Source organism: Labeo rohita, chromosome 1, assembly GCF_022985175.1.
Source record: "Labeo rohita strain BAU-BD-2019 chromosome 1, IGBB_LRoh.1.0, whole genome shotgun sequence".
Classification (NCBI taxonomy): domain Eukaryota; kingdom Metazoa; phylum Chordata; class Actinopteri; order Cypriniformes; family Cyprinidae; genus Labeo; species Labeo rohita.
Genome location: NC_066869.1, coordinates 44935305 through 44963097, shown reverse-complemented (window position 1 = coordinate 44963097; position 27793 = coordinate 44935305). Strand labels below are relative to the sequence as shown.

The following is a 27793-nucleotide window of genomic DNA, read 5'->3' as shown; positions in this document are numbered from 1 at the left end:
TGGACGTACAAACCATAATATTACCAATGATTACTGTGCCATACCATGACAAAAAGCACTGTGGCAGCTCCATAGTACAGTCATGGTAACAGACGGTAAAACCATGGTACTTAATGTTTACTATACATTTACAGTACGTGGTACTCTATAATACAGGTTTAAAAACCTATGGTCATGGTGCTTTTTTGTAAGGTGTAAATACCATGGTGTATGATTATTGGACACGTACCATGGTAATACCATGTTTGCTTTCAACTTTTACTGTGATATTACCATGCATTTTTAAACAGATGTTGAATTACCTCATAAATATGTAATAATATCAACTGATTAATGGTTACCATGTTAGCATTACCTTTGTTTACAAATGTCACATTTGGATTAGTATGCAGGAACTGTGGTAAATTTCCATATGGGATGTGACAAACCTGACTTCTGCCATATGAATGAGTCATATGTTGTTTAGTAATTGGAGTAAATGCAGAATGTGATGTTTGAACGGATGTGTGTGTGTTTTAGGCTTCTGTCGTCCACATCTTTGAGACCCTTGTTCCTCCTTAGTGTGTCTCTCATTGGACTGACTTTACTGGAGCGATGGAAAGACAAGCTGCCACAGATCACTGGTAATGCGTGCATAGACTGTATAATGTGTATTTGATTCATAGCAACATACACAGTTCGTAACATCATAAGACTGGTCAGTATGGCTGAAGAATAACATATAACATATTGTGTGTTTGTCACTCAAATGTATTTATTCTAAGGTTTATTTTTCTAAATTTGGTAACAATTTCAAACAGTCATGGTTGATTATGTAAATTTTTAAAGGTTTAATAAAAGAACTAAAAAGCATTAAAAAAAAAAAGCATTAATACAATTAAGGCATGTTTTGCAAATGTTTTTTCAATAACTTTGCTTTTTATTTATATGCGCCAATATAACAATAGTAATATACAACTGTGTCCAATTAAAGTAGTTTTTTAAAAAATAAATGACTGTACATTAAATTCATCAAAAGTAGTTTTATTTTAAATGTACACTACTAGTCAAAAGTTTTTGAACAGTAAGATTTTTAATGTTTTTTTTAAAGAAGTCTCTTTTGCTCACCAAGCTTGCATTTATTTGATTCAAAGAACAGCAAAAACAGTAAAAAACTGAAATATTTTTACTATTTAAAATAAGTGTTCTGTATTTGAATATATTTTAAAATGTAATTTATTCCTGTGATTTCAAAGCTGAATTTTTAGCATCATTATTCCAGTCTTCAGTGTCACATGATCCTTCAGAAATCATTCTAATATGCTGATTTGTTGTTCAAGAAACATTTATTGTTATTATTATTGAGTAATTTTTATTTAGGAAGATCCAAGCATTTATATTTAGCTTTTGTAACATTATACACTATACCATTCATAAGTTTGAAGTCAGGTTTTTGGGTATGAAACTATAGAAATTAATACTTTTATTTAGCAAGGATGCTTTAAATTGATCAAAAGTGATGATAAAGACTTTTATAATGTTGCAAAAGATTTCTATTTCTAACTTTCTATTCATCAAAGAAACCTGAAACCTGCTGTTTTCAGCAGCATAATAATAATAATAATAATAATAATACATGTTTTAGGAGCAGCAATTCAGAATATTAGAATGATTTCTGAAAGATCACGTGACTGGTGTAATGATGTTAAAAATTCAGCTTCGAAATCACAAAATAAATTGCATTTTAAAATATATTTAAATAGAAAACAGTTATTTTAAATAGTAAAAATATTTCAAAATTTTACAATTTTTGCTGTTCTTTGGATAAAATAAATGCAGGCTTGGTGAGCAGAAAATACTTCTTTAAAAAAAAAACATTAAAAATCTTTCTGTTCAAAAACTTTTGACTTGTAGTGTAGCTGTAGTGGTGGTGGGTTTTGCAGCATTTTGAGGATATTTAATATGTTACTCAAATATATTTGCATTGAAATGTTTTTTTTTATTATTAAATTTGGGAAACTTAATTTTCAAAACAGTCATGGTTATTTAAGTAGATTTAAAAGGTTTAATATAAGAACTAAACAGCATGCATATCTTTTTCAGTTAATATACATAAAAATTATAAACATTTTTTGAGATAAATTTTAAAGAGCAAAGGGACATTACATTTATAATGCTACAAAATAACATATTCTGTTTATCAGATAATATATAAAAAATATTAACGGCATAACTGTTTTCATTACTCATAAGAAATGTTTCTTGAGCAGCAAATCAGCATATCAAAATGATTTCTGAAGGATCATTCTGAAGACTGGAGTAATGATGCTGTAAATTCATCTTTGCATCACAGAAATAAATTACATTTTAAAATACAGTACAATATAAAACAGTTGAATTAAATTATAGTAATATTTTACAATATTCTACTGCAAACATAACTGAAAAACATAAAAGACCTAAAATTCAAATTGGAGATGCTGTTATTGTAAAACATTTCTTTGTTGTCACAAAACAGGGAGGGATCGATTTATGATTCAGCTCAATTTTATATTGCTCACAGAATCTTCATTCGAGAATTGTCTGAACATTGTACCATTATGAGGCCTGTACATTCATAGTTTATTGCAGGAGCTTGTATGATTTTGCTCTCACTCACTGTTTGCTCCTGTATTCTCTATAGTGTGGCATCCAGAGGCGTCTGTTATTGAGCGGTATGTTGTCTTAAATAATCTCTGCATGTCTCAACAGCACCCCCGTCCCTTAAGCGTTTGCACTGCTCACTTTCATAGTTGTTTCCCTTGCTGTGTCCTAAGTTTGTTTCCTTATTAAATTAGTTTAACTTTGCCATAACTGCAAGTTCATTTGTACGCGCTGTTACAGAGAAGCGCTCACTGATCAGCCACGTCTGTTAAGCGTGGAGGAGCTCAGCCATCATCTCGCTGAGAGTTACCTCACCTTCAGCCTCTACATCCAAGAAATGCTTCTGTACAAACGGCAAAACCACGGCAAGGTGGGGAGAGAGATATTTTTTGTATAATATTTTGTATAAAATATAAAAAATGTATATTATTTAGAACTGAAATGTTTTCTCTATCTCAGAGGTCTTTTCCATTTAAAAGTTTGGGGTCAGTAAGATTTTTTTAAAATTTTCTTCTTTATAAAATTAATACTTTTGTTCAGCAAGGATGCATTAAATTAAACAAAAATGACAGTAAAAACATTTATAATATTGCAATACATTTCTATTTAATGTAAGTGTAGATCTTTAGAACTTTCTATTCATCAAAGAAAAAATCCTAAAATAAAAAAGTATTGTTGTTTCCAAATCAGAATATTAGAATGATTTCGGATCATGTGACACTGAAGACTGGAGTAATGATGCTAAAAATTCAGCTTTGCATCACAGGAATGAATTACATTTTACAATATATCAAAATAGAAAGTAGTTACTTAAAATTGTAATAATATTCCACAATATTACAGTTTTTACTGTATTTTAGATCAAATAAATGCAGCTTTGGTTAGTTAAAGAGGTTTTTTTTTTAAATCTTACTGACCCCAAAACATTTAATGAACACCTGAAAGTGTTCACTGATCAATTGTTCTGTTTCTCTTCATCAGTTCTGCATCATGATGTGTTCAGGATGTTTCATGCTGGCCGTGGTTGGACACTACATTCCTGGGATAATGATCTCCTACATCATATGTGAGGAAACCTGTTTGTTTATCTGCATATATTACTTTACACATACTGCTGCTAATTGCTCCACCTCTGCACTTAGGTAACACTCTGGATGTATTTTGCATTGCTATAAAATGAAGAGATGATTATATCTTATGATTATATAATTGATATATAAATTAAAATTTAATTTATTTCTGTGATGCAAAGCTGAATTTCCGTATCATTACTCCAGTCTTCAGTGTCACATGATCCTTCAGAAATCATTCCAATATGCTGATTTGCTGCTCAAGAAACACTTCTGATTATTATCAGTGTTCTAAACAGTTGATACATTTGTATTAAGATTCTTTAAAGAATAGAATGTTCAAAAGAACAGCATTTATTTGAAATCTTCTGTAACAGTATAACTGTCACTTATTTTTCATAATCTCTTATGAGAAATAACTCTTACGGAACCCAGACTTTTTGAGCGGTACTATATGCAGAGGTTAATTGTGTTTTTCTCTGTTCTGCTTTAGTGCTGAGCGTGCTGCTGTGGCCGCTGGTGGTTTACCATGAGCTGATCCAGAAAATGTACACCGGACTGGAGCCCATACTGATGAAACTCGACTACAGCATGAAAGGAGACACACAGCGCCGCAAATATGACAAGAGAAGTGAGAGCGCTGCCTTTATTTACTGTTCTGCGTTGCTAACTTAACTTTTTAATTTTTCAAAATCCAAAATTAACACAATATTGTTTGATTAAGAATTTACATAGTAGTAAATATAATTCTATATTCTGTGTGTATATATATATATATATATATATATATGTGTGTGTGTACATACACACACAGAGATTGTATACAAATATATATATATTTTTTATTTTATAGACAATTATATAATGGCTGACAATAAATCAGTTATTTGAATAGCTGAATAAATCAGCTTTCAATTTATGTATGGTTTGTTAGAATAGGACAATATTTGTCCGAGATACAACTATTTGAAATCTTTTTGTCTTAGGGTGCAAAAAAAATCTAAATATTAAGAAAATCGCCTTTAAAGTTGTCCAAATGAAGTTCTTAGCAATGCATATTACTAATAAAAAATTATGTTTTTATATATTCATGGTAGGAAATTTATCAAATATGTTCATAGAACATAATCTTCTCTTAATATCTTAATGATTTTTGGCATAAAAGAAAAATCTGTAATTTTGACCAGTGTACAATGTATTTTTGGCTATTGCTACAAATATACCCGTGCTACTTATGACTGGTTTTGTGGTCCAGGGTTGCATATGTCTGATATATTGTGCCTCTATGTTCATGTTTAAAGTGAAATTAGGCATGAAGACATTTTAGGTACAGTAAAAAAAAAAATTTACTGCTTGAATTTAAATTTATTATGCGCTCTTGCTGCCGATATTACTATTATAGGTTCTTTGCAAACTAAGTTGTTAGTGTGTCACTTCCTGTTAGACAGTACTCTGGAGAAGTATGTGTGTGTGTGTGTGTGTGTGTGTGTGTGTGTGTGTGTGCAGAGCTGAAGAAGGAGCAGGAAGAGGGTGATGAGCCGAGGGCAGAGACGGAGAGTGAGAGCGAGGAGGAGCTGTCATGTTTCGCCCCTACTGTGAGTGTCCTGATACAGGGGGGTTAGTTTCATGTTTGGTGATGAGGGGTATGTCCTGTCTTACAGAGGCCACATTCTATATTTAAACTTTTTAGAACTTGTACATTTTTCAGGAGCCATAACTCTGGTATTCAGTGTCACATGATCCTTCAGAAATCATTCTAATATGCTGATTTGCTGCTCAAGAAACATTTATATTATCAATACTAAAAGCAGTTGTGCAGCTTAATATTTTTGTGATTTATTTTTTCAGGATTCTTTGGTTAATAGAAAGTTCAAAAGGAACAGCATTTATTTGAAATAGAATTTTAAATGTTTTTAATGTCACTTTTAATGCATCCTTGTTGAATAAAAGTATTCATTTATTTCCAAAAAAAATCTTACTGAACAGTAGTGTAATTCCAGTCACTGATTGGTTCGTTCTTTGATCAGGTGGATGTGAAGACTACAGCTCTGGCGATGGCCATCACAGACTCTGAGCTGTCTGATGAGGAGGCGTCTATACTGGAGAGTGGAGGATTCTCTGTGTCCAGAGCCACCACACCACAGCTCACAGACGTCTCTGAAGGTACTCAGTGCTTCTAATGTGAATGAAAGTCTTAAAATTAGATACTTTTTTATGAAATTGTACTTTAGTCAGTAGTGTATTTAAAGGATTGCTTCACTTTCAGAATAAAGATTTCCTGATAATTTACTCACCCCATGTCATCTGAGATGTTTATGTCTTTCTTTCTTTGGTCAAATAGAAATGAAGGTTTTTAAGGAAAACATTCCAAGATTTTTCTCCATATAGTGGACTTCAGTGGGGATCAATGGGTTGAAGGTCAATATTGCAGTTTCAATGCAGCATTAAAGGGCTCTACACAGTCCCAGCTGAGGAATAAGGGTCTTATCTAGCGAAACAATTTGTCATTTTCTAAAAAAAATAAAATAAAATTATATACTTTTAACCACAAATGATCATCTTGCACTAGTTTTGCGATGCGTATGCAGGGCTTCACGCATTACGTAATCAAGTTGGAAAGGTCATGTGTGGTTTGTTGTTCGTCTGTGTACTCTGGTTCAAAAAGGTAGGGTAGGGCGAAAAACTCCATCTCGTTTTTTCCTTCAACTTAAAAATTGCCCAACATTGTTGATTTACCCTTTTTTGTAAGGGTGTTTGACTTTCTTTGCATGTTTGCTTTGTAAACACTGGGTCGGTACTTCCGCCTACATCGCATGTGACCTTTCCAATTTGACTATGTAATGCGTGAAGTTGAGCTAGAGCAAGACAAGCATTTCTGGTTAAAAAAATCTATACATTTTAAGTTTTTTTTAGAAAATGACAGATTGTTTCACTAGATAAGACCCTTATGTAGAGCTCTTTGAAGCTGCAATTTGGACCTTCAACCCGTTGGCCACCATTGAACTCCACTATATGGAGAAAAATCCTGGAATGTTTTCCTCAAAAACCTTAATTTCTTTTCAACTGAAGAAAGAAAGACGTGAACATTTAGGATGACATGGGGTTGAGCAAATTATCAGGAAGTTTTTATTCTGGAAGTGAACTAATCCTTTAACATTATTTAAAATAACATATTAAAAAAATATTTTAACTCTCAAATTATACTAAAAAAGTGGTAACATTTTTACTGAGCAATAATAAATAATATTATTATCTTTAATATATAATAAATATTAGAAACATTAAATGCCATGTTGTGGAAAAGTTCTGCTAGTCCAGACTGTGTGCTAATAAAAGAGCCTTATTTATGAAATGCAGGCAACAATATTTGTGTAATAATTCGTGCAAATAATTTTTTTTTTTCATTTTAAATGTTTAAAAAAAAAAAAAAATCTTGCACAAATTTAAATTTACAGTTAAAGGCAAAAGTTTACATACACCTTGCAGAATCTGCAAAAATGTTAATTATTTTACCGGGGGGGTGAAAACTTTGTTGTTGTTCTCGTTTTGTTTTCACCTTTTTTAAACTTTATGTAATAGTTGCATATGAGTCCCTCAGTTTTTCTCAGTGTGTAAAGATGGATCTCAAAATCATACAGTCATTGTTGGAAAGGGTTCAAATACACAAAAATGCTAAAAAAAAACCAAAGAATTTGTGGGACATAAAGGATTTTTCTGAAGAACAGCAGGGCGTTTATCTGTTCAGGACAAACAAGGAACTCATGACCAACTATCACTAAACAAAAAACACAGCTGTGGATCATTCAGGTAACAACACAGTGTTGAGAATCAAGCGTATGTAAACTTTTGAACGGTGTCATTTTTATAAATTCAACTATTATTATTCCTGTCAGTACTAAATTAAAAAAAATAACACGCATTTTGTATGATCCCTCTTATTTTGGTAAAATAATTAATATTTTGCAGATTCTGCAAGGTGTATGTAAACTTTTAACTTATGTGTGAAATCATAAATAAATATGACTTTGAGTAAATAATTTTTAAAGAATTCCAAAAATGGCTTACTAAGTATTTTATCTTTGAAAAAGCCTTTGCTCTCTACGTTATGAATGGTTTTGCCTTTGTTTTCATCAGCAGACCTGGATCAGCAGAGCGTGCACAGTGAACCAGAGGAGGCGTTCACTAGAGACCTAGCAGAGTTCCCATCAGTCGACGAGCTGCCTTCTATTGAACGGGGTCTGTTCCCATTCCCGCTGGGCGCTCTCGGGTCCGAGCAGGCAGGAGCGTCCGCCTCCGAGCACCAGGAGGAAGCGCCGTCTCCAGCCAGCCTCCTCATTCAGCACTTAGCATCTCCGCTTCACTTTGTCAACACGCACTTTAATGGACACGGACAAGCGGCGGGAGCAGACCAAAGCATTGCGGGAACTGAAAAAAAGGGTGCTTCGATACCCGCTCGGTCCTTGGAAGCCCTCAGCGAGGAAATAGTGAGCACGGCCATCTCCACCGTAGTACAGAACACTCTCTCAGCCCTGTTACGGTCTAGGGAGGCGAGCGAAGGTTTGTCAATTGCTTCGTTTCTTCCCACCGAAACACCTCCTTGCCCCATGGAATCGCCTCTCGAGTCGCCGTCGGCCCAAGAAGCCAGCGCAGAAGAAGAGGACGTCGACGTCACCGAAGCAAGCACCGAAGAGCAACCGGATGTCACGCTCGTGCCCGCGGAGGAAGAGGACTTTGAGCTTCTGGACCAAAGCGAACTGGAACAAATGGATGAGGGGTTGGGCCTAGGACAAGAGGTGGGTGGGGCTTCCACAGACACGCCCCCAAGCAGTCAGCAGCATGAAGAGCAGCAGGATTCCTAGCTTCCCGTCATCTAAACTGTTTATTTTATTTATAGTTCATGTAGATACCATATACTGACACAAATGATTTGTGAAAGGGAATGTTGCGGTCAACTATGCCTTTAATTTGTTGTTTTCGGGAGTGAGATCACTGTGATTGTTGGTGGGCTTTTGTTTCCTTAGCAGGTGAATGTCCAAAACGTAAAATGTTTTTTTTTTTTGACAGATCCAAATGGCCTTCAGCCTCAAATCCAGCCACTCAGATTTAAAATACTTAGACTTAGTTTTAATCATTTACAACACTGTATGTATATTTTGACAAAGACCACACGTCTGCGACAGATAACAAGAGCCCTCTGGTTTATCAATCCCACCTGACTGTCATCAGTGCATCGGGTCATGGGAAGAAGCCATGTGGGCTGAGTTTTATTTGCTTGTCGGGCTGGGAGGGTTTGTGTGGAAGGAGAGGATGAGCAGGATGTGAAAAGCTGGTTATGTCAAAGATTTCTTTTAATTATCATAGCTGAACTAATATATATATTCTATAATATATGGATGGTTTGATTTATTAAAATTGTTTAGAGTGAAGAATAGTTTACTATTACACGTCTCGAATAAATAATTAAGCTGCAAGGTTTATATTCGGAGATGGAAGTTAAAAAAGTTTAGCACATTTGGCTGCATTGCAATTGCAAATCAATTTCTGAAAATTGTTTTGAGAAATGAATATTGGACTGTGCCATTGATTTATTTTTGAGGATGTAATCTGTAAAGTACTTTCGTCGCACAAAGGTGATTGTGAATGCAGCTTAGCACACTTTAGCTATCAGAAAAATTCCCCAATATTAGCGGTTGATTTTTTTTTCCCTTTCTGATGTCATAAAAATTTAGGAGATTAACTCTGTTCATCTTCAGGCTCAATATATTGTAATTGGTTGCATTTTTTAACTATTGTTTGTGTGCACATGCTTACATTTTGCAGGGCTTTTTCTGGATTTTCATAACCATGCCAAATATACTACTGTTCAGAAGTTTGGGGTCAGTAAGATTTACTTTTTTTAGTTCATGTATTTATTTTTCATGTATTTTATTTTTAGTGCTGGGCAACAATTAATTGCGATTAATCGCATCCAAAAGAAACATTTCTGTGTACATAATATATGTGTGTACTGTGTATATTTATTATATATATATAAATACACACACATGCATGTATATATTTAAGAAAAATGTTATGTTTATATATATATATATATATATATATATATATCATAAATTATGATTATAAATATATACATGTAAACACATGTACATATTTTTAAAATATATACTGTATGTGTGTGTTTTTATATATACATAATAAATATACACAGTACACACACGTACACAAAAACTAATTTGGACGCGATTAATCGATTACATTTATTTTATTTTTATATATATATTTTTTGAAAGCATTAAATTGATTAAAAGTGATTAAAATAATTTTATTTCAAATAAATGCTGCTCTTTTTTTAACTTTCCAGTAGAATTCTGAAAAAAAAAAAAAACTGCATAATAATAATAATAAAAATAAATTATTATTAAATTAGAATTAGATTTCTAAAGAATCATGTGACATTAAAGACTGGAGTGATGATGCTGAAAATTCAGCTTTTGATTACAGAAATAAATTACATAATTTGACAACTTTTAAAATACATTAAAGTAGAAAACATCAAATAATTTGATCAAATAAATGCTTAAAACTTAAAAAAAAAAATCTTACAGACTCCAAACTTTTGAACAGTAGTGTACGTTGTATTTCATTGTACAAATCACATCAAGAGCTCACAGATTGCCTGAAATATAATTTACATGACAAACTAAAATTTAACTGTACGAAGTTTGAATAGATTTCGTGCATGGACTTGACTGAATTAATTTCGTTTTTTTAAGCAAATGATTGAGCCTTATTTGTATGTGTCTTTGTAAGATGTATGCAATAACTCATCCATTTCTAGAATTGACAACGTAAAGCTCTAACAGCATATTTGGGATTATTTTTAAAGAATTTGATTATTCATTTGTCTTCATGCCAGTGTTGAAGGTCTTACATGACAATGAAAGAATATGAAAGAATAAGATTTTATGATCCAATATATAGATATATTTTTCAATTATTAATCATACTAAAGGGAAATATCTTTTAAACTGGAAATGTGTATATAAATGTATATATTTGAAGGCCTGTAACATGGGACGTACCATTTTTTCACACAGAAAGAACGTTTTACAGATCTGGTTATTGACTGGAGGCAGGTTGACATTCCTTTAAAGTTGCAAGTTATTCTTACGTTGTGTCCTAACCAATCATAATGTGTACCTTTTTCTAAATCTGACTGGTCTGAAATCCTGCATTGCCTGATTGTATTAGTTTCAGTGTGGAAAAGCACACTGCTTGTCGCATCGCATTTGTTTGGTTAGGACGCAGTGTTTTTGCTTTGCACGACTGAGTGCGTTTCGCCCCTTCTCCTGTAGATACCCACAAACTGACACGTCTGATCCAGACCGCTGAGATTTGTGTTTTCGGATATTTACGAAGAGATTATCTTTGTGTAATAGTGGTTGTGTTTTGCTCATGCTGTTACTGCTTTATGATCTATAAAAAAGCACTTAGAGCATTTAACTACAAAATGTATTGTTGAATGTCATTTTGTTATTCTGACTTGCACCTCCATATATATCTCTAATATACACCCATAAGCTGGTTTTCAACTTCAAATGCTTTGTGTTTATTTGAAAACAGGGATTGTTTTCATGGAATTGAATTTGTATATAAATTGTGAACTGTAGGAGAATTGATCAATACCGTTGAAGATGTAGATGAGTTTGTTTCTTCATCAGAATAGATGTGGGGAAAATTACATCACATGCTCACCAATGGATCCTCTGCAGTGAATGGGTGCCGTCAGAATGAGAGTCCAAACAGCTGATAAAAACATTACAATAATCCACACCACTCAAGTCCATCAGTTCACATCTTGTGGAGCATAAAGCTCCATCATTAAGGCATTTTGAACTTTAAACCGTTGTTTCCAGCTAAAATACAGAGAGAGTGATGTTTTTATCAGCTGTTTGGACTCTCATTCCGACGGGCGCACATTCTTTGCAAAGGAAAACTGCGCTACAGTTTTGTTTTTGTATTAAATATTTGCTGACTGCGCTCATGGAACAGCAAGAGATAAAGCCAGGCATGACGAATGCCTTGTGAGGTAAGGCTAACCATGTCGACAGCCAGTGTATGAAGGCCTGTGGTGAGCTGGCAGCAGAAGCCAAGGCAGATGGTCGCACTGCTTATAGTCAGAGGTGACTGTAATCTCGATAAGTGGAGGCGATAAATCTCTAAGGATGGAAACATTACAGAGGTCTTCGGTATTATCGGAAAATGGTGTGTAAATGTTCTTGGCAGATGCTTAAGGAAGGTGTTTTCATGCATTTAGAAGATTCTGATTTCTGGGTCTGTTTTACTTGGGCAACCACCCAGGTGACCCTAGCAACCCCATAGCAACACACTAAAGCTCTCAGAGCACTTCAGCAACAGCATAGCAATGGCATGACATCGCAAACAAAAAAGACTGTAAAAACAGGGAACTGAATCCTCTTTCGCCTCTTGTGTAGACACATACACATAAAATTATGACAAAACACCCATCTCGGCAATCATTCTGGTAAACGCAGTTAGTCATGTCTTAACTGAAAGAAAACAGTCCGAAGAAATCGGATGTGTATCATTATATTGGATCCATACATCAGGTCTTAATTAAAGGGACAGCAGCCTATAAATGCCTGCTGCTGTCATCAATGCTAATCAATCAATGTTAAAAGTTACACTCGTATGTTTTGCTGTGGTATCAAAGAAGTACTTGGCTTTAAGTAATAAGTGAAAAGCAAAGCCATATTGAAATATTTTTTTCTTGCTGATCCGGAAAACATTGTTCTGACTTTGAGTCTTTGATGAGTCTTTTTCCCCTCAAAATTGGACTTTATAACTCACAATTGCAAGTATATGTTTTACAATTCTGAGAAAAAAGTCAGTATTGCAAGATATAAATTCACAATTGTGAGAAAACATGTCCAAATTGTGATACAAACTTGCATTCAGAATTCAGAATTGCGAGTTTATATCTCACAATTCTGACTATAACTTGCAATTCTGTCAGTTTTGACTTCTTTCATGCAAATGCGAGTTTGTATCTCGCAATTCTGACTTTTTCCTCACAATTCTGAGAAAAAAACATTCAGAATTGTGAGAAAAAAGTCACAATTACCTTTTTTATTATTATTCAGTGGCAAAAACAGGCTTCCATAGATCCATGACTCAAAAACTGTATCTGAACCGTGGGACTTCAAGAATTGAACTGAACATTTTTATATGCCAAGGTCATCACACTTTCCATTTAAAGAATTCAGTTGTTGCCTAACTAGCCCAGATATAGCTTTAAAAAATGTTCTTATTAGAATAATGATGTGTCGTGTTACTGAGGGAGTGAGTCACTGAAGTCTGCTTTTGGAGAAGCGTCATGCATCTTCAGTATTCTAGCTGCAATGTCTCTCTCCTAAAGCAAATAAATGCATTAAACAACATTGATTAACCATTGCAATCTTATCAACGCTGGCATTTACCATTTTCTCACTTCTTGTACTCACCATTTTAAGTTCATCAGCACAAGCATTAAGTTTTTGCTTCAACTCATCTGTCACAGTAACATCAGTGCGCACTGACCAGCAGCCGCCACTGAAGCTCACAGGCATAGAAAACACCAAACCTGCTGGAATCCCAAACTGCCCTGCAGATTTACAAAGGTTGGTCATGCTGATTATACATTATAAATGAACTATAACGTAAAATATATAGCCATATTTGTTCCATGTTCGAGAAAGATTCAAACAGCCTTGCCTGTACTAATTACACCCAGTGAGAAGACATCCTCTGGAGATGCATCATTATTCCAGGCTTTTAAAATGGTCATTATTCCATTTGTTGCTGATATTGCTGTGGCTTTGTTGGTCTTTGATGAAACTGTGGTACGGTGCTTATGTACTATACTCATAAAATCTGTCTCCAGCCATTTCCTTATAAAATAAAACATGTATGATTACACGAGTGCCACATCAAACATGTATTTAGACTATTTGTGGTATATATGGAACATGCATGTGTGATGCAATTAAAGATGCCAATTTAGTTTAGACATTCTATGTCAGATTTTTTTGTTTACTGATAAAATGATTCCCTTTATAATGGTTCATAAATGGAGTTGCAAGAAAGAGCCATATGGCTTGAGTCATGCACCACAATGATATTTACCAATCGTAAATTATTTCCATGACTTGCTGAGAAAAACCATCTGGTCCCCAAATTGCGCCATCATATCTGAAAACCTTCGCCCTCTGTAGGTCAATATGGAAACAGCCACTGATGTTTCCCCATACGATGACATTAGTGATGTCTGTGAATATAATAAAAAGACAAAATGTAATTAAATGATTCATTTAAAAAGTAAATAAATAAATCTAAATAAATATTTTTTTTTACATTATTTTAATATATGGTTATATAATCAATTACTGTTTCAATTATTTTAATAATTTACCAATACAATGACATTAGTGATGTATGTATATATAATAAAAAGAGAAAATTCAAGCATGAACATCAATAAATAAATAAATAAATAAATAATAAAATAATAAAATAAATAAACAAACAAACCTATAAAAGAAAGCAAGTAAGAACAAAATTTAATAATTTAATAATCTATTTTTTTTTAATTATTTTAATATTTTGATTATTGATTAAAATTATTGTTTAAATTATTACTTGAACATAAACATCAAAAGTAAATGAAAGAAGAAAAAAAAAAATATATATATATATATTATTTTAACATTTTGATTAATGGTTAAAATTATTGTTCGAATTATTTGAATAATTTATTTTAATAATTTCTCCATACAATGGCATTAGTAATGTCTGTGTATATAATAAAAAAAGGAAAATTTAAACATGAACATCAAAATAAAGTAAAGGCAGATAGATAGACAGATAGACAGATAGACAGATAGAATAAAATAAATAAAATACTTAAACAATAAATATTTTTTTTTGTTTTAATAATTTAATTGATTTGTTAAATTATTATAATAATACCAAAATAACAATACATTTAATAATAATTAAAACTTAGAATAATAAATATAAAAATACATAATAAAAATTTACAATTTTTATTTTATTGAATATTAGAACAAATATTTAAACTGATACTTAAAAACTACTACTTTACCTGCTGTTTTCACTGACAACTTCTGCGCAAGCTGTGTTTTCACCTCGTATTCTAGTTGTGTTGTCATCGCCACAAAGTTGTGTGGGTCAACAGAGGGTGCGTTCTCAATTAACAGCGAGCACTTCAGATTAACAAAGGAGTCTCCTGCCACTATCACTCTTACGTCTTTCCGTGCATTTGCCTCGATGAGTTGCCCATAGCAGTGAAAACGTTCTGCTACCTGGCTAATCATGTGGTCCTTGTCATCCTTCTCATCATTACTTCCACACATAGGCTGCAGGTCGTCCAGAAAAATTATGAAGTGGGCTTCCTGAAATGCTTGTGCATGGTCTGAATGCACTGTGACCTCATGTAGCTGATGCAGGGCAAGGTCTTCAGTTTCCATCTTGAGTCCTTGAAGCATTTCCTCAGAGCCGTCAGCATCCATGAGGTGAAGGCTGAAGGTGGGAAGACCTGGATATAGCCCCGGGGTGAACAACTGAGGAATGAGGCTGTAGCAGACAGGGTTCAGAGCACTGAAAGAGGGTTTTCTCAGGTTGAATGTCATGCATCTGAGGAATAAGAAAATATTGAGACTATAAAGTTCTTGATAAGACATGTCCACCTGCTGATCCAGATGTGCAGAGGTTTGAGAGACATGTGTCGGTGGATTTCCTCTTCCATACACAGCTCTTTAGTTTGTCCATTCTCTTCTGCAATTTTTAGCATCAGATCAGTGTTCATATCTGAGGTGATGCCATAGTAACCCTGCAAGAGAAGACTTTATTCACCCCCATGTCTTTCTTTCTTTGGTCGAATAGAAAGGTTTTTGAGGAAAACATTCCAGGATTTTTCACCAAGTCCACTATATGGAGAAAAATCCTGGAATGTGTTCCTCAAAAATTACTTTTCGACTGAAGAAAGAAAGACATGAACATCTTGGATGACATGGGGGTGAGTAAATTATCAGGAAGTTTTTATTGTGGAAGTGAACGAATCCTTTAATTTAAAATGTTATCTTGTAGTCTTAAATTAATAAATTGCAATCATTTTAGAGCTGGAATAAAATCTGGCAAATCTTCTTTGCAAAATATCACTGCACAGTACCCAGAGAGGCCAATTTAGGTTTTTCTCAATTGCTTTGGCAAAACATTTTTTTTTTTATTTTCTTAAAACATTAAGTTCTGATCTCTAGACAATGTGTTTCTTGTTCACAAAAGATTTGAACTTTTTATTGAAAACTGAACATTGAAAGTGGAAGCTGCCATTTCTCAATGAGACGATTAAATTTGGAGTCAGAATGAAACGTAATCTTTTTACAAAATTTTGAAGTTTGTTTCTACATTATTTCAAGAAGACAGATTCTGGTTTAAATCAGTTCTTTTCTTGTTTTACTTAGATTTCTATATTTATGTATATTCATTAATTACTGTATGGTCATATATACATATGTGACCCAGGAGCACAAAACCAGTCGTAAGTAGCAAAGGTTTTTTGTACCAATAGCCAACAATACATTGTATGGTTTAAAATAATTGATTTTTCTTTTATGCCAAAAATCATTAGTATATTAAGTAAAGATCATGTTCCATGAAAATATTTTGTAAATTTCCTACCATAAATATATCAAAACTTAATTTTTGATTATTAATATACATTGCTAAGAACTTTCTCAATCTTTAGATTTGTTTTGCACCCTCAGATTCCAGATTTTCAAAAAGTTGTATCTCGGCCAAATATTGTCCAATCCTAACAAACCATACATCAATGAAAAGCTTATTTATTCATGTTGTATATATGAAGAGTTCAGATGCAAAACCAGATAAATCCATCTTACGTCTTTCTTTAAATATGCATTTTTATCAGGCTCAGATGTACAGGTTTCTATGTAAGTACCAGTACTTCTGATTGGGCTGAGGCTGATATTTTTTGGCATCATTATCTCAATTTTGACCAAGATGGCTTTTAGCTGGTTTTGCATCTGAACTCTTCATATCTCAATTTCAAAAAATTGGCCCTTATGATTGGTTTTGTGGTCCAGGGTCACATGTTTTCTCCAGAAGGATGCTTTTTAAGTATGTAAACTTTAATATTTTCTTGACGACATTTTTAAGAAAAGTGCATTCCTCAGTTTAATTTTAGTATCCTGTGCAAACCTGAGCATGCTCAAGGAAATCACTGAAGCCTCCGAGCAGCATGCCTTTCCCTCCACGATCAATCAGCTCTCTCCATATTATAGGAGAGCTTGAATGCTTCCAGTCATTTGATGCACAGGTGTCCTCCAACCATTTCTACAAAGAAAAATGCATCATTGTGAACAAAAGACATACATGAATCAAGCAAAATAACATAAAACAGCATCTTGTGAACTGTGTACAAATTATTACACTATTACAAAAACTTTTCAGGTTTACCTCCCAGACTTTGGGGTGCACACAGATCTTGTGAATGTGAAAATCAGGCAGGTTTCTTTGCAGCACATCAGCCAGAAGCTCAGCCTTTGCATAATAAGGACAATCAGCCTTTCCTGACGAACGTAGATAATGTTATAGAATTAAAATAATGTTGACTGTGACATGATCGACCACACACACCAAAAATACTGTACAACAACGACTAAAACACAGCTTACAGTTTCCAGACAGACCTGCTAGAACAAATTTTGCCATGTTTTTCCGTTCACAAGCGCGTCTGGAGTTGCTAGGTAACAGTGTGTGTTCCGCATAAGATGTTCGTCAGAGGAAGCATTTCGTATTTCGCTTTCGTTTTTGAATCTGTATTTTATTATTTTTTTAGAAATAAAATTTTGCATATAATATGAATTTAACAAGTCATCCTGATGTTTATTTAAATATTTATATGGTGTTTTTAAAATAACATTGTGGAAACCACGCGATACTACAAGCGGAACTATCATGCGCTCGTTGTTTCTGTCATGGCTGCTCTCGTAGTGGGAGCCGTACACATGTGAAGACAGCAAATGAAGGGTAAGATCATTACATTATGATTTGTAAAGATCACGAGATTATTAAAATATATGACAGTGTCATAATTAACAGCAAACATGTAAATACCGCACGGGTTATACAGCAATAGTGGCGCATTTCTTCAAGGACATGCAAGCAATACAAGCACAACGCTGCTGTTCTCTTCATGTGTAAATATATGTGTTGATTATAATATGTTTTAGTCATTTTCAACAATTTAAACAGCGTCTGTTTATTATGGTTAAAAATATAGTGGATAATCACCCTTACGAAACCAAAATAAATAAATAAATAAATAAATAAAAAATACGCCAATATACTAAAAAAAGACAAGAAAAATGCAAAAATAAATAAAATATAATGCATGTGTAATTGTCTCGTACATGTATATATTATTAAAATGTTTATATATTATAAAGTGCATATAAAATGACATGCATTACCATATATATGTAAATATATATATGTAAATCACATATTTTTCAGTATATTAAAAGCGATTTCTTGTGTATTATTAAATATATTGTAATATATTAACAATAAATAATTTTGTGCACTATCAATAATTAAATAAGTTGGTTGTTATTATATAAGGAATTATATTTTCTTTGCAGTAGGGCATACAGACAAGTGCATACTGTACAAATATATACACTGTGTGCATAATTATTAGGCATGTTGATAATCTGGTCATATTTTTTTTACCAAGCACATTTTACCAATTCCAAACCACAACAATCTTAATAACTACTATTAATTTTGTATTTAATCATTTGTAAGTGATATATAACTGTCTGTGAAGGCTGGAAGTGAAAAACTCCTTATATTCAGGTGTGCATAATTATTAGGCATGTTTTCTTTTACAGATAAAATGAGCCAAAAAAGATATTTAGCCCAGACTGAAAAGTCCAAATTGTTAAATGCCCATGAGAAGAATGCAATACTAATGCATTACAAGAATTTGCAAAGTTAAGGCTTGACCATTGGACAGAGAAATGCTTGTTGAGTCTGCATGGTCAGAAAAAACAGGTGGAGAAGAAAAGATGTATGTTAACTGCAAAAGAATTAGGAATTAAGGTGAAGAATTAGGTGTGACACCATCAGGAACCGTTTAGTCTCCAGCGCCACCATTTTCCAGAACTGCAACCTACCTGGAGTCTTCAGAAGTGCAATGTGTCAGGTTCTCAGAGACTTTGCTTGGTAAAAAATCCTAAAAAATGCCCCTGACTTAATAAGAATAACAAGCTGACGTGTTGTGAAATACATGAAGACTTTTATTTTTTTTTTTATAGGCTTTAGAGACAGATAAGTTGAGAGTGACTCTTGAAGGACAAGCATCACATCCTCTTGTACCTCTGATTCAAGAATTTATCTTCCAAAATCTGGCAGTGAGTTTTGGGAGTTCATTTTAGTCCATCTCTGCAAGTCAGACTTTTCAGGATAGGAGACTAAACATGAGGTTGCAGTTCTGGAAAATGGTGGCGCTGGAGAACTGGAAACGGTTCCTGATGGTGTCACACCTAATTCTTCACCTTAATTCCTAATTCTTTTGCAGTTAACATGCATCTTTTCTTCTCCACCTGTTTTTTTCTGACCATGCAGACTCAACAAGCATTTCGCTGTCCAATGGTCAAGCCTTAACTTTGCAAATTCTTGTAATGCATTAGTATTGCATTCTTCTCATGGGCATTTAATAATTTGGACTTTTCAGTCTGGGTTAAATATCTTTTTTGGCTCATTTTATCTGTAAAAGAAAACATGCCTAATAATTATGCACACCTGAATACAAGGAGTTTTTCACTTCCAGCCTTCACAGACAGTTATATATCACTTACAAATGATTAAATACAAAATTAATAGTAGTTATTAAGATTGTTGTGGTTTGGAATTGGTAAAATGTGCTTGGTAAAAAAAATATGACCAGATTATCAACATGCCTAATAATTATGCACACAGTGTATTTAATTCTGTTCTTTTCTGATTCTAGTAACATTTGATGATCTTGCATCCAACCTGTGACCATGTCGGATGCGTTAGCAGAAAGTAAGAGCGCATAAAATGAATGGTAAGATCTGTTTCAGCTAAAATACCATAACTACTACAATTTTTATGATGATTTTACAGTAGGAACACAAACTGTAGTAAGTACAGAGGATTCTGTTTTACTTTTTCATTTGTTGCAACAGGTTAAACCACATTTGAAGCTTTGGAGAATCGCCCTGTGCGTTTGTGATGATAACATGAGCATGTATAAATCAGGTTTGGAAATGCTCAGATGTGCTCTGAGATCCACGTCACTGTGGAAATGCGAATCTTTTGTAAGGACACAGGCGTCTTTATATCATAAAAGCAGAAGCTTTGCTTTGTCATCTCCGCTGGGGCGAAAAAGCACACAAGGACACGCAATAAAACAAGTCCGGTATTACTGTCAGAGCAGTGAAGAAGTTCTTAATGTTCAGATTAAACAAACTACCCCCTCTCCAGAGACCAGTGGACTTGCAGATAAAACAGAAAGGACTCCTTTCTACGCACATTTGCAGAACTGTTTGGGCCCCACTGATGTGCTGGACACGCTGAAGCAGTTCCCAGCGTCGCAGCAGCACATCAGCAGCATCTTCTCACGCATGTGGGAGAGCTCAAAGAAGATGACGGACGAGCAGCGGCGCTGTGAGCTGCAGCTGATGTTTGAGCACCCGGTGTTTGAGGAAGTGTGTGAACGGGCCGTGACGGACGCCTGGCGCATGAGGAGCGAAGATCTTGCCTACAGTCTGCTGGCCATCGTCAATCTGGGAGTTTCACAAAACACACGGCTTGTGCAGACGCTGCTACGTGTGATACAAGTGAGAGAAGTCCTGAGAATGTGATCACATTGGAGGTTTTGTTTTCTAGGCTGAAAATATGAATCTTCACATATTCACACATTAAATCAAATGTATATATATATATATATGTAAAGTCAGAATTATGAGATGTAAACTTGCAATTCAGTCAGATTTGCAAGATATAAAGTAAAAATTGTAAGATATAAAGTCAGAATTATGAGATATAGCCAAAATTGTGAAATATGAGGTCAGAATTATGAGATAAAAAAAATCTGAATTACAATATATAAAATCAAAATTGAGATTTTAACTCAAAATGGTAAGATAAAGTCAGAATTACAATATAAAGTCAGAATTGCAAGATATAAGTCAGAATTACAGGATATAAAGTCAAAATTGTAAGATATAAAATCAGAATGAGAAATATAAAGTCAAAATTGTGAGATATTAAGTCAGAAAAGCGAGATATAGTTCAAAATTACGAAAGATGAAGTCAAAATTCTAAGACATAAACTCAGAATTATGAAATATGAAGTCAAAACTGAGATATAAAGTCAAAATTACAAGATATAAAGTAAGATTTGCGAGATATAACGTCAAAATGGTAAGATATAAAGTCAGAATTACGAAATATAGTCAAAACTTGAACTTAAAATTGTAGGATATAAGGCCAGAATTGCAAGATATAAGTCGGAATTACAAGATATAAAGTCAAAATTGTAAGATATAAAGTCATCTGTCTATATAACTATCTAGTACTTATTTTCTATATTTATATTTTAAATATTTTTTTGTCTGCGTTTAGTATATTCTTAAGAGTATCCATTTTCAACTCATTCTTTCGATTTAGTTAATATTGCTACATTTATTCAGTATATCCTATTCCTCTTCTATTTCTGTTGTGTTTATGAAGCATTTACTAATCTGACCCTGTTTTCGGTTTGCCCCATCCAGGAACGGCTGAATCAGTTTGATATAAGATCTCTTTCGGTGTTGGCTTCCAGTATTCGGGAGATGGAGAACAGTAGGAACGTTCAGGCCCTAAGAGAGGCTTTAAGGTTTGATTACAGCCCAAATATGAACTTATAATGTCACATCTGTGTGTGTGTGTGTGTGTGTTTTCATCAATTTGTGTTTTGATTTGAAAGGCTGTTGCTGAAGGATCGTATTCCTGAGATCCAGAATGTGGTTGTCCTGCAGAGCATGATGCGCGCAGTGGGAAAAAACTCTCCGATACCTCTGAAGAAAGAGCTGGCGGTTAGATTACAGTTCATTCATTATGTATATCATCTAAAATGTATTGAATGTACGGCCCGATGGATTCGGAGTAAATTTTCTGTGTTTAAATCTCACGAAAACATGCCAAGTTGAATGTACTCAAATCAAAAGGTAAAAACAAGAAATTATATATTTATAAATTATATATATATTTTTTTAGCATCATTAAAATGATTTTCTTTGATTTATTTTATTTAATTTGAGTTATTTTTTTATTTTTTTGCATTAAAATAATGCCACAGTCCACAAACCACTTAATGGTTCAAAAATTAAGAATTTGCATTATGCAAAAAATAATTGGACTGAAAAAAGTATGACGTACATTACTCAGAGGAGAAATTATGATGTTGTGAAATGATCATAAACAGATTCTTTATTCTCCCTCAGACCAAAGCTCTGTCACTGGCAGATGAGTTTAGTCCACCCAACACCCAGTACATGTTCTCCAGCCTAGCTGCCATGGGTCTGAACTTTAAACCTCTGCTGGATGTCTGCAGCAAGAAGATAGCTGGTGAGATGAGCATGATCCTCTCAGATGTTTCTAAAACTACAGTAAACAGTGAATCAGTTCCTATAACTGTTGCTTTACTTCTCATTGCTTCCTGCAGAAAATGTGCATGAATTTCCCTTCAATAGACTTCTTTCGGTACTGAAGTCCTGCCATGAGCTTCACTACAGGAACTACACCCTCTTTAACTCCATCTCTGACTACATAGCCAGCACATTTGATATGTGGTCCAACAAACAGGTGATCATAATAATAAAAAAAATAATAAAAATAAAAGTGCTATCATTGGTCTGTATACACTTGTGCATTCCTGTCTTTAGCATTACAGTGTCAGAGCAGAGAGGTGTGTTTAATATTAGTGGTCTATAATGAATTAAATGAATGTTTTTCATGTTTCCCAGGTGATTCTCTTTCTAGTAACATTTGAGAATCTCTTGTTCAGACCTGTGGTCCTGTTGGACGCATTTGCGGAGAGAATCATCCAGAAGTCTGAAAGTCTGACCCTGAAAGACCTTCTTTCGGTTTTGAAAGTGTTTTCGCTCCTCAATCATGACCTGAAAGAGAAAAAAACAGAGTAAGTGGCTGTTTTGATTCTTAAGGGGAATTAAAGACTTGTATGGCTTAATATAAAGTAAATAATGTCTCTTACTAAAATATATAGTAGAAAACCCATGAAAGATGTACATTATTTAAAAAATCCACATCGTTATATATATATATATATATATATATATATGAAAATTACAACCAAAAGCCGCCTGTGTATTAGTAGTTTATTTTCTACTAAAATAGCAAAAGGTAGCAAAAGGAGCTCTCAGAGTTAAATGATTTCACATCATCAAAATAATGCAGGGCTCTATGCTTACTTTTCTTTTTAGGAGCACCTATATATATATATATATATATATATATATATATATATATATATATATATATATATATATATATATATATATATATATATATATATATATGTAGTTTATAAGCTTTCTAAATGTTCTAATTAAAACAACAGAATAAGAACAAGTAGAATAAGAATAAGTTGTGAATCAGATTAAAACGGTATTAACAAAATGAATTGGTACTACAGAGGTGGCATAGAAGAACACAAAAGTGGCTTCTAAGTGTATTTTCGTATGTTTAATGAGGTGCAGAGGTGGCATGAGTCAATGCAATCAAATTCATGTTGAGATTAATATTTTAAATATAACATTTTGAGTATATAAATATGCATTCATTCAAATGATTTAAATAACTGAAAGATACTTTCAAAAATGAATCTAAAACTGCCAGTAGGTAGGAGCAAGTCACTGATTTAATTACTGAATCATTCATTCATTTGATTCGTTCGAAAGGCTGATTCATTCAGAATAAAGCAAGTGACTCTTTTCATGAATGGGAAATTGAATCGACTCACTAGATTTGTTTTAAAATGCACATTCATTCATAAACAAAACACCGCTTTATTTGAATGGAGATGTACAGCGGCTCAGCTGTGACTTGTTTTAAACTATTTTTGATGACGAAATCAGGCAATAGTGTTATAGTCAGACAATGTAAGTCGCTTAATATTAAATTCTTGTTTATTTAACTGTTGTTTTAACTCAGTATCTCATCTACAAACTCCCTTAAAAATCATTAAAAGCTGTCACTCATCTTAGTTCATCACAATCTCACAAAGTTCCATTATAATCAACGAAGCTTTCTATCTACACTGCACAATGAATGTCTTATTTACACTCTCTCTACACTTATGAAAGGATTCATGAGATATGTCTGTGATGCATTACTCAATGTTGCAAAAACACATAGAAACCTTTGCAGCTCCCCTCAGTGCAAACACAAATGTGCTGATCAGGTCAGTCGCACATGGTGCTCCTAAATATTTTTTCATAGTTGCACGCAGTAGTTTTCAGTCACTGAAATGGTCACACTGTGTAGCCCAGTAATGATGCCCCCCATAGTCCAAAATATGTATAAAACAATGTGAATTGTTAAAATAATGTAAATCTTTTGTGTGTTCTCTACTACATATTTCAGTAAGAAACATCAATTGTTATATTAAGCCATACAAGCCTTAATACCTGCGTTCATTTGGGGTTGATATGATTTTTAAATGTTGCACAACATTTGCACACCATTTTACAATACCCATATTTTATCAGAATATTTACAGTAACACTTACTGCTTTTTAATTAGGTTTCTGGCCAGTGTAACTACAGTCTTGGAGTCCTACCTTCCAAAGATGTCTCCCACAGACCTACTGAAAGCCGTCCACTATCTTGCAATGCTGGAGCACTTCCCACAAACCCCACTGGAGAAACTGCTACAGAAGGACACACTGGACCAGCTACTAGAGAAAGGTTAGTATCTCCAATTTCTCTCTGTATTTATCCCCAAAACATCACACTTCAGCTGTGATCTGTTCCTGCGTCCTCACAGGCAAACAGTCGGATAAGATTCAGAGGTGGCTGCACACGTTGGATCTGTGTTTGCGACTGGATAAACATCAGTTGCCGTCCTCCCTGACTTCTATCCCAGAGTTGCACATCAGAGCTCCTGCTCACGAGGTCACAGTCAACCAAGAAATACTCAGGGCAGTCAGGAGCATTGTGGGAAATGATGCAGTTCAGGATAGTGTCCTGGAGCAGAGCATTTATTTCATTGGTGAGATGTTACTGTGCAGTTTTCTGTTTGTTATAAGTTCAAGTTTAGTGTCGGATTCAGAGTTATATTTGTATATGAATTTAATAATATTGATCAAGCTGTATTTGTAACAGCTTTCAAAAAATCTAATGCAATTTAAACTAAGTGCTTAGTAATAAATTGCAAATGTATTCGAAAATGAAAAGGTTAAAAACAAGAATTGTGATCTAGTTTGCATAATAAAAATTGAAAGGTTTGGGATAGGTAAGATTTTAAGGGTTTTTGCTCATTAGATCAGTTTTTAGTTTAGTTTAGTTTGCACAAATATAAAATATATACACTGCCAGTCAAAAGTTTTTGAACAGTAAGATTTTTAATGTTTTATAAACAAGTGTCTTCTGCTCACCAAGCCTGCATTTATTAATATTATTATTGATCCAAAGTACAGCAAAAACAGTAAAAATTTTTTAAATATTTTTACTATTTAAAATAACTCTTTTCTATTTGGATATATTTTAAAATGTCATTTATTTCTGTGATTTCAAAGCTGAATTTTTTGCATCATTACTCCAGTCTGCAGTGTCACATGATCTTCAGAAATCATTCTAATATGCTGATTTTCTGCTCAAAAAACATTGCTAAACATATTTTGTGAGCTGTTTTCAACATGATAACAATATAAGTAGTATCATAATTTAATAATATGTAATAGTATTATGTTAATCAAGCAGTCAAACTTTATAGCACCTGCCAAACAAAACCAATGCAATTTAAAGCATTTTTCAATTAATGGAAACAAATAAATCTCTAGAAAACCAAGTCAAATAAAAATTGAAAGGTTAAAAATGAGACTTATATTTTGCATAATAAATAAAAGTTAAGTCAAATGCAATGCAAAATTAAAACAAGTTATTGGGCACAAAATACAAACAACAAAAATGAGAAAATGGTTTATAATAAAATGGTATATGTTAAAAAAAATACTTTAAAATAAGAATGATCAACAATGAAATCATAAGACAATACGTGGGTTTTTAATGTACATTTTATAGTAATTACATAATATTAATATAATAAAATGATTGCCTAAAGTAATAAGCTAAAATATCTTATTTTCAACAGCAATCAAATCTTAATGGATAAAATTAACTCTCTACATTTCTCACTGAATAATGTGTTTCACTCAGAAACATGTCACATTATGGCTGTTAAATGCTTCATGTTGGATAACTATGTGCATATTATTTGAATCTTTGTCTTGAATCTTTGCTTTAGACTGTGTGATTACACTGCCTCATCAAGCGGAAGAAACCTGTGGCAGTGCAGAGGATTCTGGATCACCTGAATGTACCCAAAGGTAAAACAACACAAGACAGCTGTGATGTTTATATGAACAATCGCACGCTGATCTTACACACCTAAATGTTGATTGCTAGAAAGTAGTTTTGCTGACAAATTTAACATGTCTTCACTGTCTTTTATTTCAGGATTGCGGTGGTCTGTGCCTCTCCTGCTTCGTTTTGCTTTGGTACAACACATCCTCGAGCCAACCTGGCTATCAGACTTCACCATCTTGAAAAACTTGGTTATAAACCTGCTTTGGTACGTTTTTTTTTTCAATTCCACCAAAACCTCATACTAAGGCAATATTTGTGTGTTTGTGGTTGAGAACTGACACTTTATAGTCATGTATTACAGAAAAATTATGGTTTTATGAACAATTTTGCCTTTTTTTAGATTTGCATTCTCAATAACATTCCTCATATATTCAATGTGTTTAGGTTCCTGTCCTGGAGCTCAACTCTAAAACTGAGGAAGAGAAGATTAAGATGCTACAAAAGCTCATTTTTCCAGCACAGGAATCCACTGGAACGCAGGAAATACCAACAGTGCAAAAACAGAGTGAAATTCACTGTTCCTAAGCAATTCTGTGGTGTTTTTCTTTTTCCCTCATGCATGGTTTTTTGATTTTACTCAGAGGTGGATATATGATGCATACTATTTATTGATGTATAATATCAATATTGTACAGTTATGTATTCTTCCTCAAACACACCGACTGATTGAAACTAATGAAAGAATAAATATGAAGTGATTTTTTTAATAAAAAAAAATGACTTGAACTTGTTCAGTGTTTTATTTTAGTGATTTTAGTTTAGTTTAATATTCTTCTTATAACAAATAATAGTATTAACTAGATGAGTAAAGTTTGAGAACAAACTTTAAGTTGGCTTGAGAAAGCCTAGCCTGAAAGTTTGAAGCAGTTGTAAAAGTATGGAAGCAGCTAGCATGATTTAACACACTGCTTACATGATTTAACATGTTGTTAACATGTTTTAGCATGATTAGCTTATTGTTTGTATTTTTATAGGCTGATTACAATGTTGTTAGCATGATTAGCATGTTGTTATCATAATTACTAGAATGTTACTAGAATGTTGTTAGCATGATTAGCAAAGTTGCTAGCACGTTTCTAGCATGATTAAAGTTACTAGTATATTTCTACCATGATTAGCATGTCGCTAGCATGTTTCTGGCATGATTAGCAAGTTGCTAGCTTGTTTCTAGCATGATCAGCATGTCGCTAGCATCTTCGTGGCATGATTAGCAAGTCGTTAACATGTTTCTGGCATGATTAGCAAAGCTGCTAGCTTGTTTCTAGCATGATTAACAAAGCTGCTAGCATGTTTCTGGCATGATTAGCATGTCGCTA

At 33.5% G+C, this 27793-nt stretch overlaps 3 protein-coding genes across 6 annotated transcripts in view; 2 read left to right on the top strand and 1 right to left on the bottom strand.

Annotated features, from left to right (window-relative positions):
• The window catches only part of retreg2 (reticulophagy regulator family member 2), an 11966-nt gene extending 602 nt beyond the window's left edge, over positions 1 to 11364 (top strand). The window contains exons 2-9 of one of the 2 annotated variants that reach the window (XM_051111762.1): positions 520 to 623; positions 2663 to 2693; positions 2863 to 2992; positions 3604 to 3688; positions 4186 to 4323; positions 5199 to 5287; positions 5720 to 5855; positions 7830 to 11364. In XM_051111762.1, the coding sequence (XP_050967719.1) occupies positions 520 to 623; positions 2663 to 2693; positions 2863 to 2992; positions 3604 to 3688; positions 4186 to 4323; positions 5199 to 5287; positions 5720 to 5855; positions 7830 to 8551 (1435 nt within the window). In that variant the 3' untranslated portion in view covers positions 8552 to 11364. Of the gene's footprint in view, positions 1 to 519; positions 624 to 2662; positions 2694 to 2862; positions 2993 to 3603; positions 3689 to 4185; positions 4324 to 5198; positions 5288 to 5719; positions 5856 to 7826 lie in introns of both variants that reach the window. The other variant, XM_051111752.1, reaches the window with a different exon arrangement.
• Positions 11365 to 12987: 1623 nt separating this feature from the next.
• Positions 12988 to 17547, bottom strand: mdh1b (malate dehydrogenase 1B, NAD (soluble)). Its single transcript, XM_051111775.1, has 9 exons — positions 17486 to 17547; positions 17253 to 17365; positions 16995 to 17129; positions 15464 to 15606; positions 14860 to 15374; positions 13881 to 14022; positions 13470 to 13645; positions 13220 to 13359; positions 12988 to 13128 (listed from the first exon to the last, which is right to left on the bottom strand). The coding sequence occupies exons 1-9, from the start codon at positions 17505 to 17507 to the stop codon at positions 13048 to 13050; spliced, it is 1467 nt and encodes a 488-aa protein (XP_050967732.1). The 5' UTR covers positions 17508 to 17547; the 3' UTR covers positions 12988 to 13047.
• Positions 17548 to 17756: 209 nt separating this feature from the next.
• fastkd2 (FAST kinase domains 2) lies at positions 17757 to 27203 on the top strand. 3 transcript variants are annotated; one of them, XM_051121232.1, is made up of 14 exons: positions 17781 to 17825; positions 19118 to 19213; positions 19813 to 19890; positions 20012 to 20665; positions 21602 to 21705; positions 21796 to 21904; positions 22313 to 22436; positions 22534 to 22673; positions 22835 to 23007; positions 24634 to 24797; positions 24877 to 25101; positions 26356 to 26437; positions 26568 to 26682; positions 26862 to 27203. In XM_051121232.1, the coding sequence occupies exons 3-14, from the start codon at positions 19888 to 19890 to the stop codon at positions 27000 to 27002; spliced, it is 2034 nt and encodes a 677-aa protein (XP_050977189.1). In that variant the 5' UTR covers positions 17781 to 17825; positions 19118 to 19213; positions 19813 to 19887; the 3' UTR covers positions 27003 to 27203. The 3 variants fall into 3 exon arrangements, with proteins under 3 accessions (XP_050977181.1, XP_050977189.1, XP_050977197.1); XM_051121240.1 differs by lacking the exon at positions 17781 to 17825 and adding an exon at positions 18684 to 19025; XM_051121224.1 differs by lacking the exon at positions 19118 to 19213 and having other exon boundaries at positions 17757 to 17825.
• Positions 27204 to 27793: the final 590 nt, after the last annotated feature.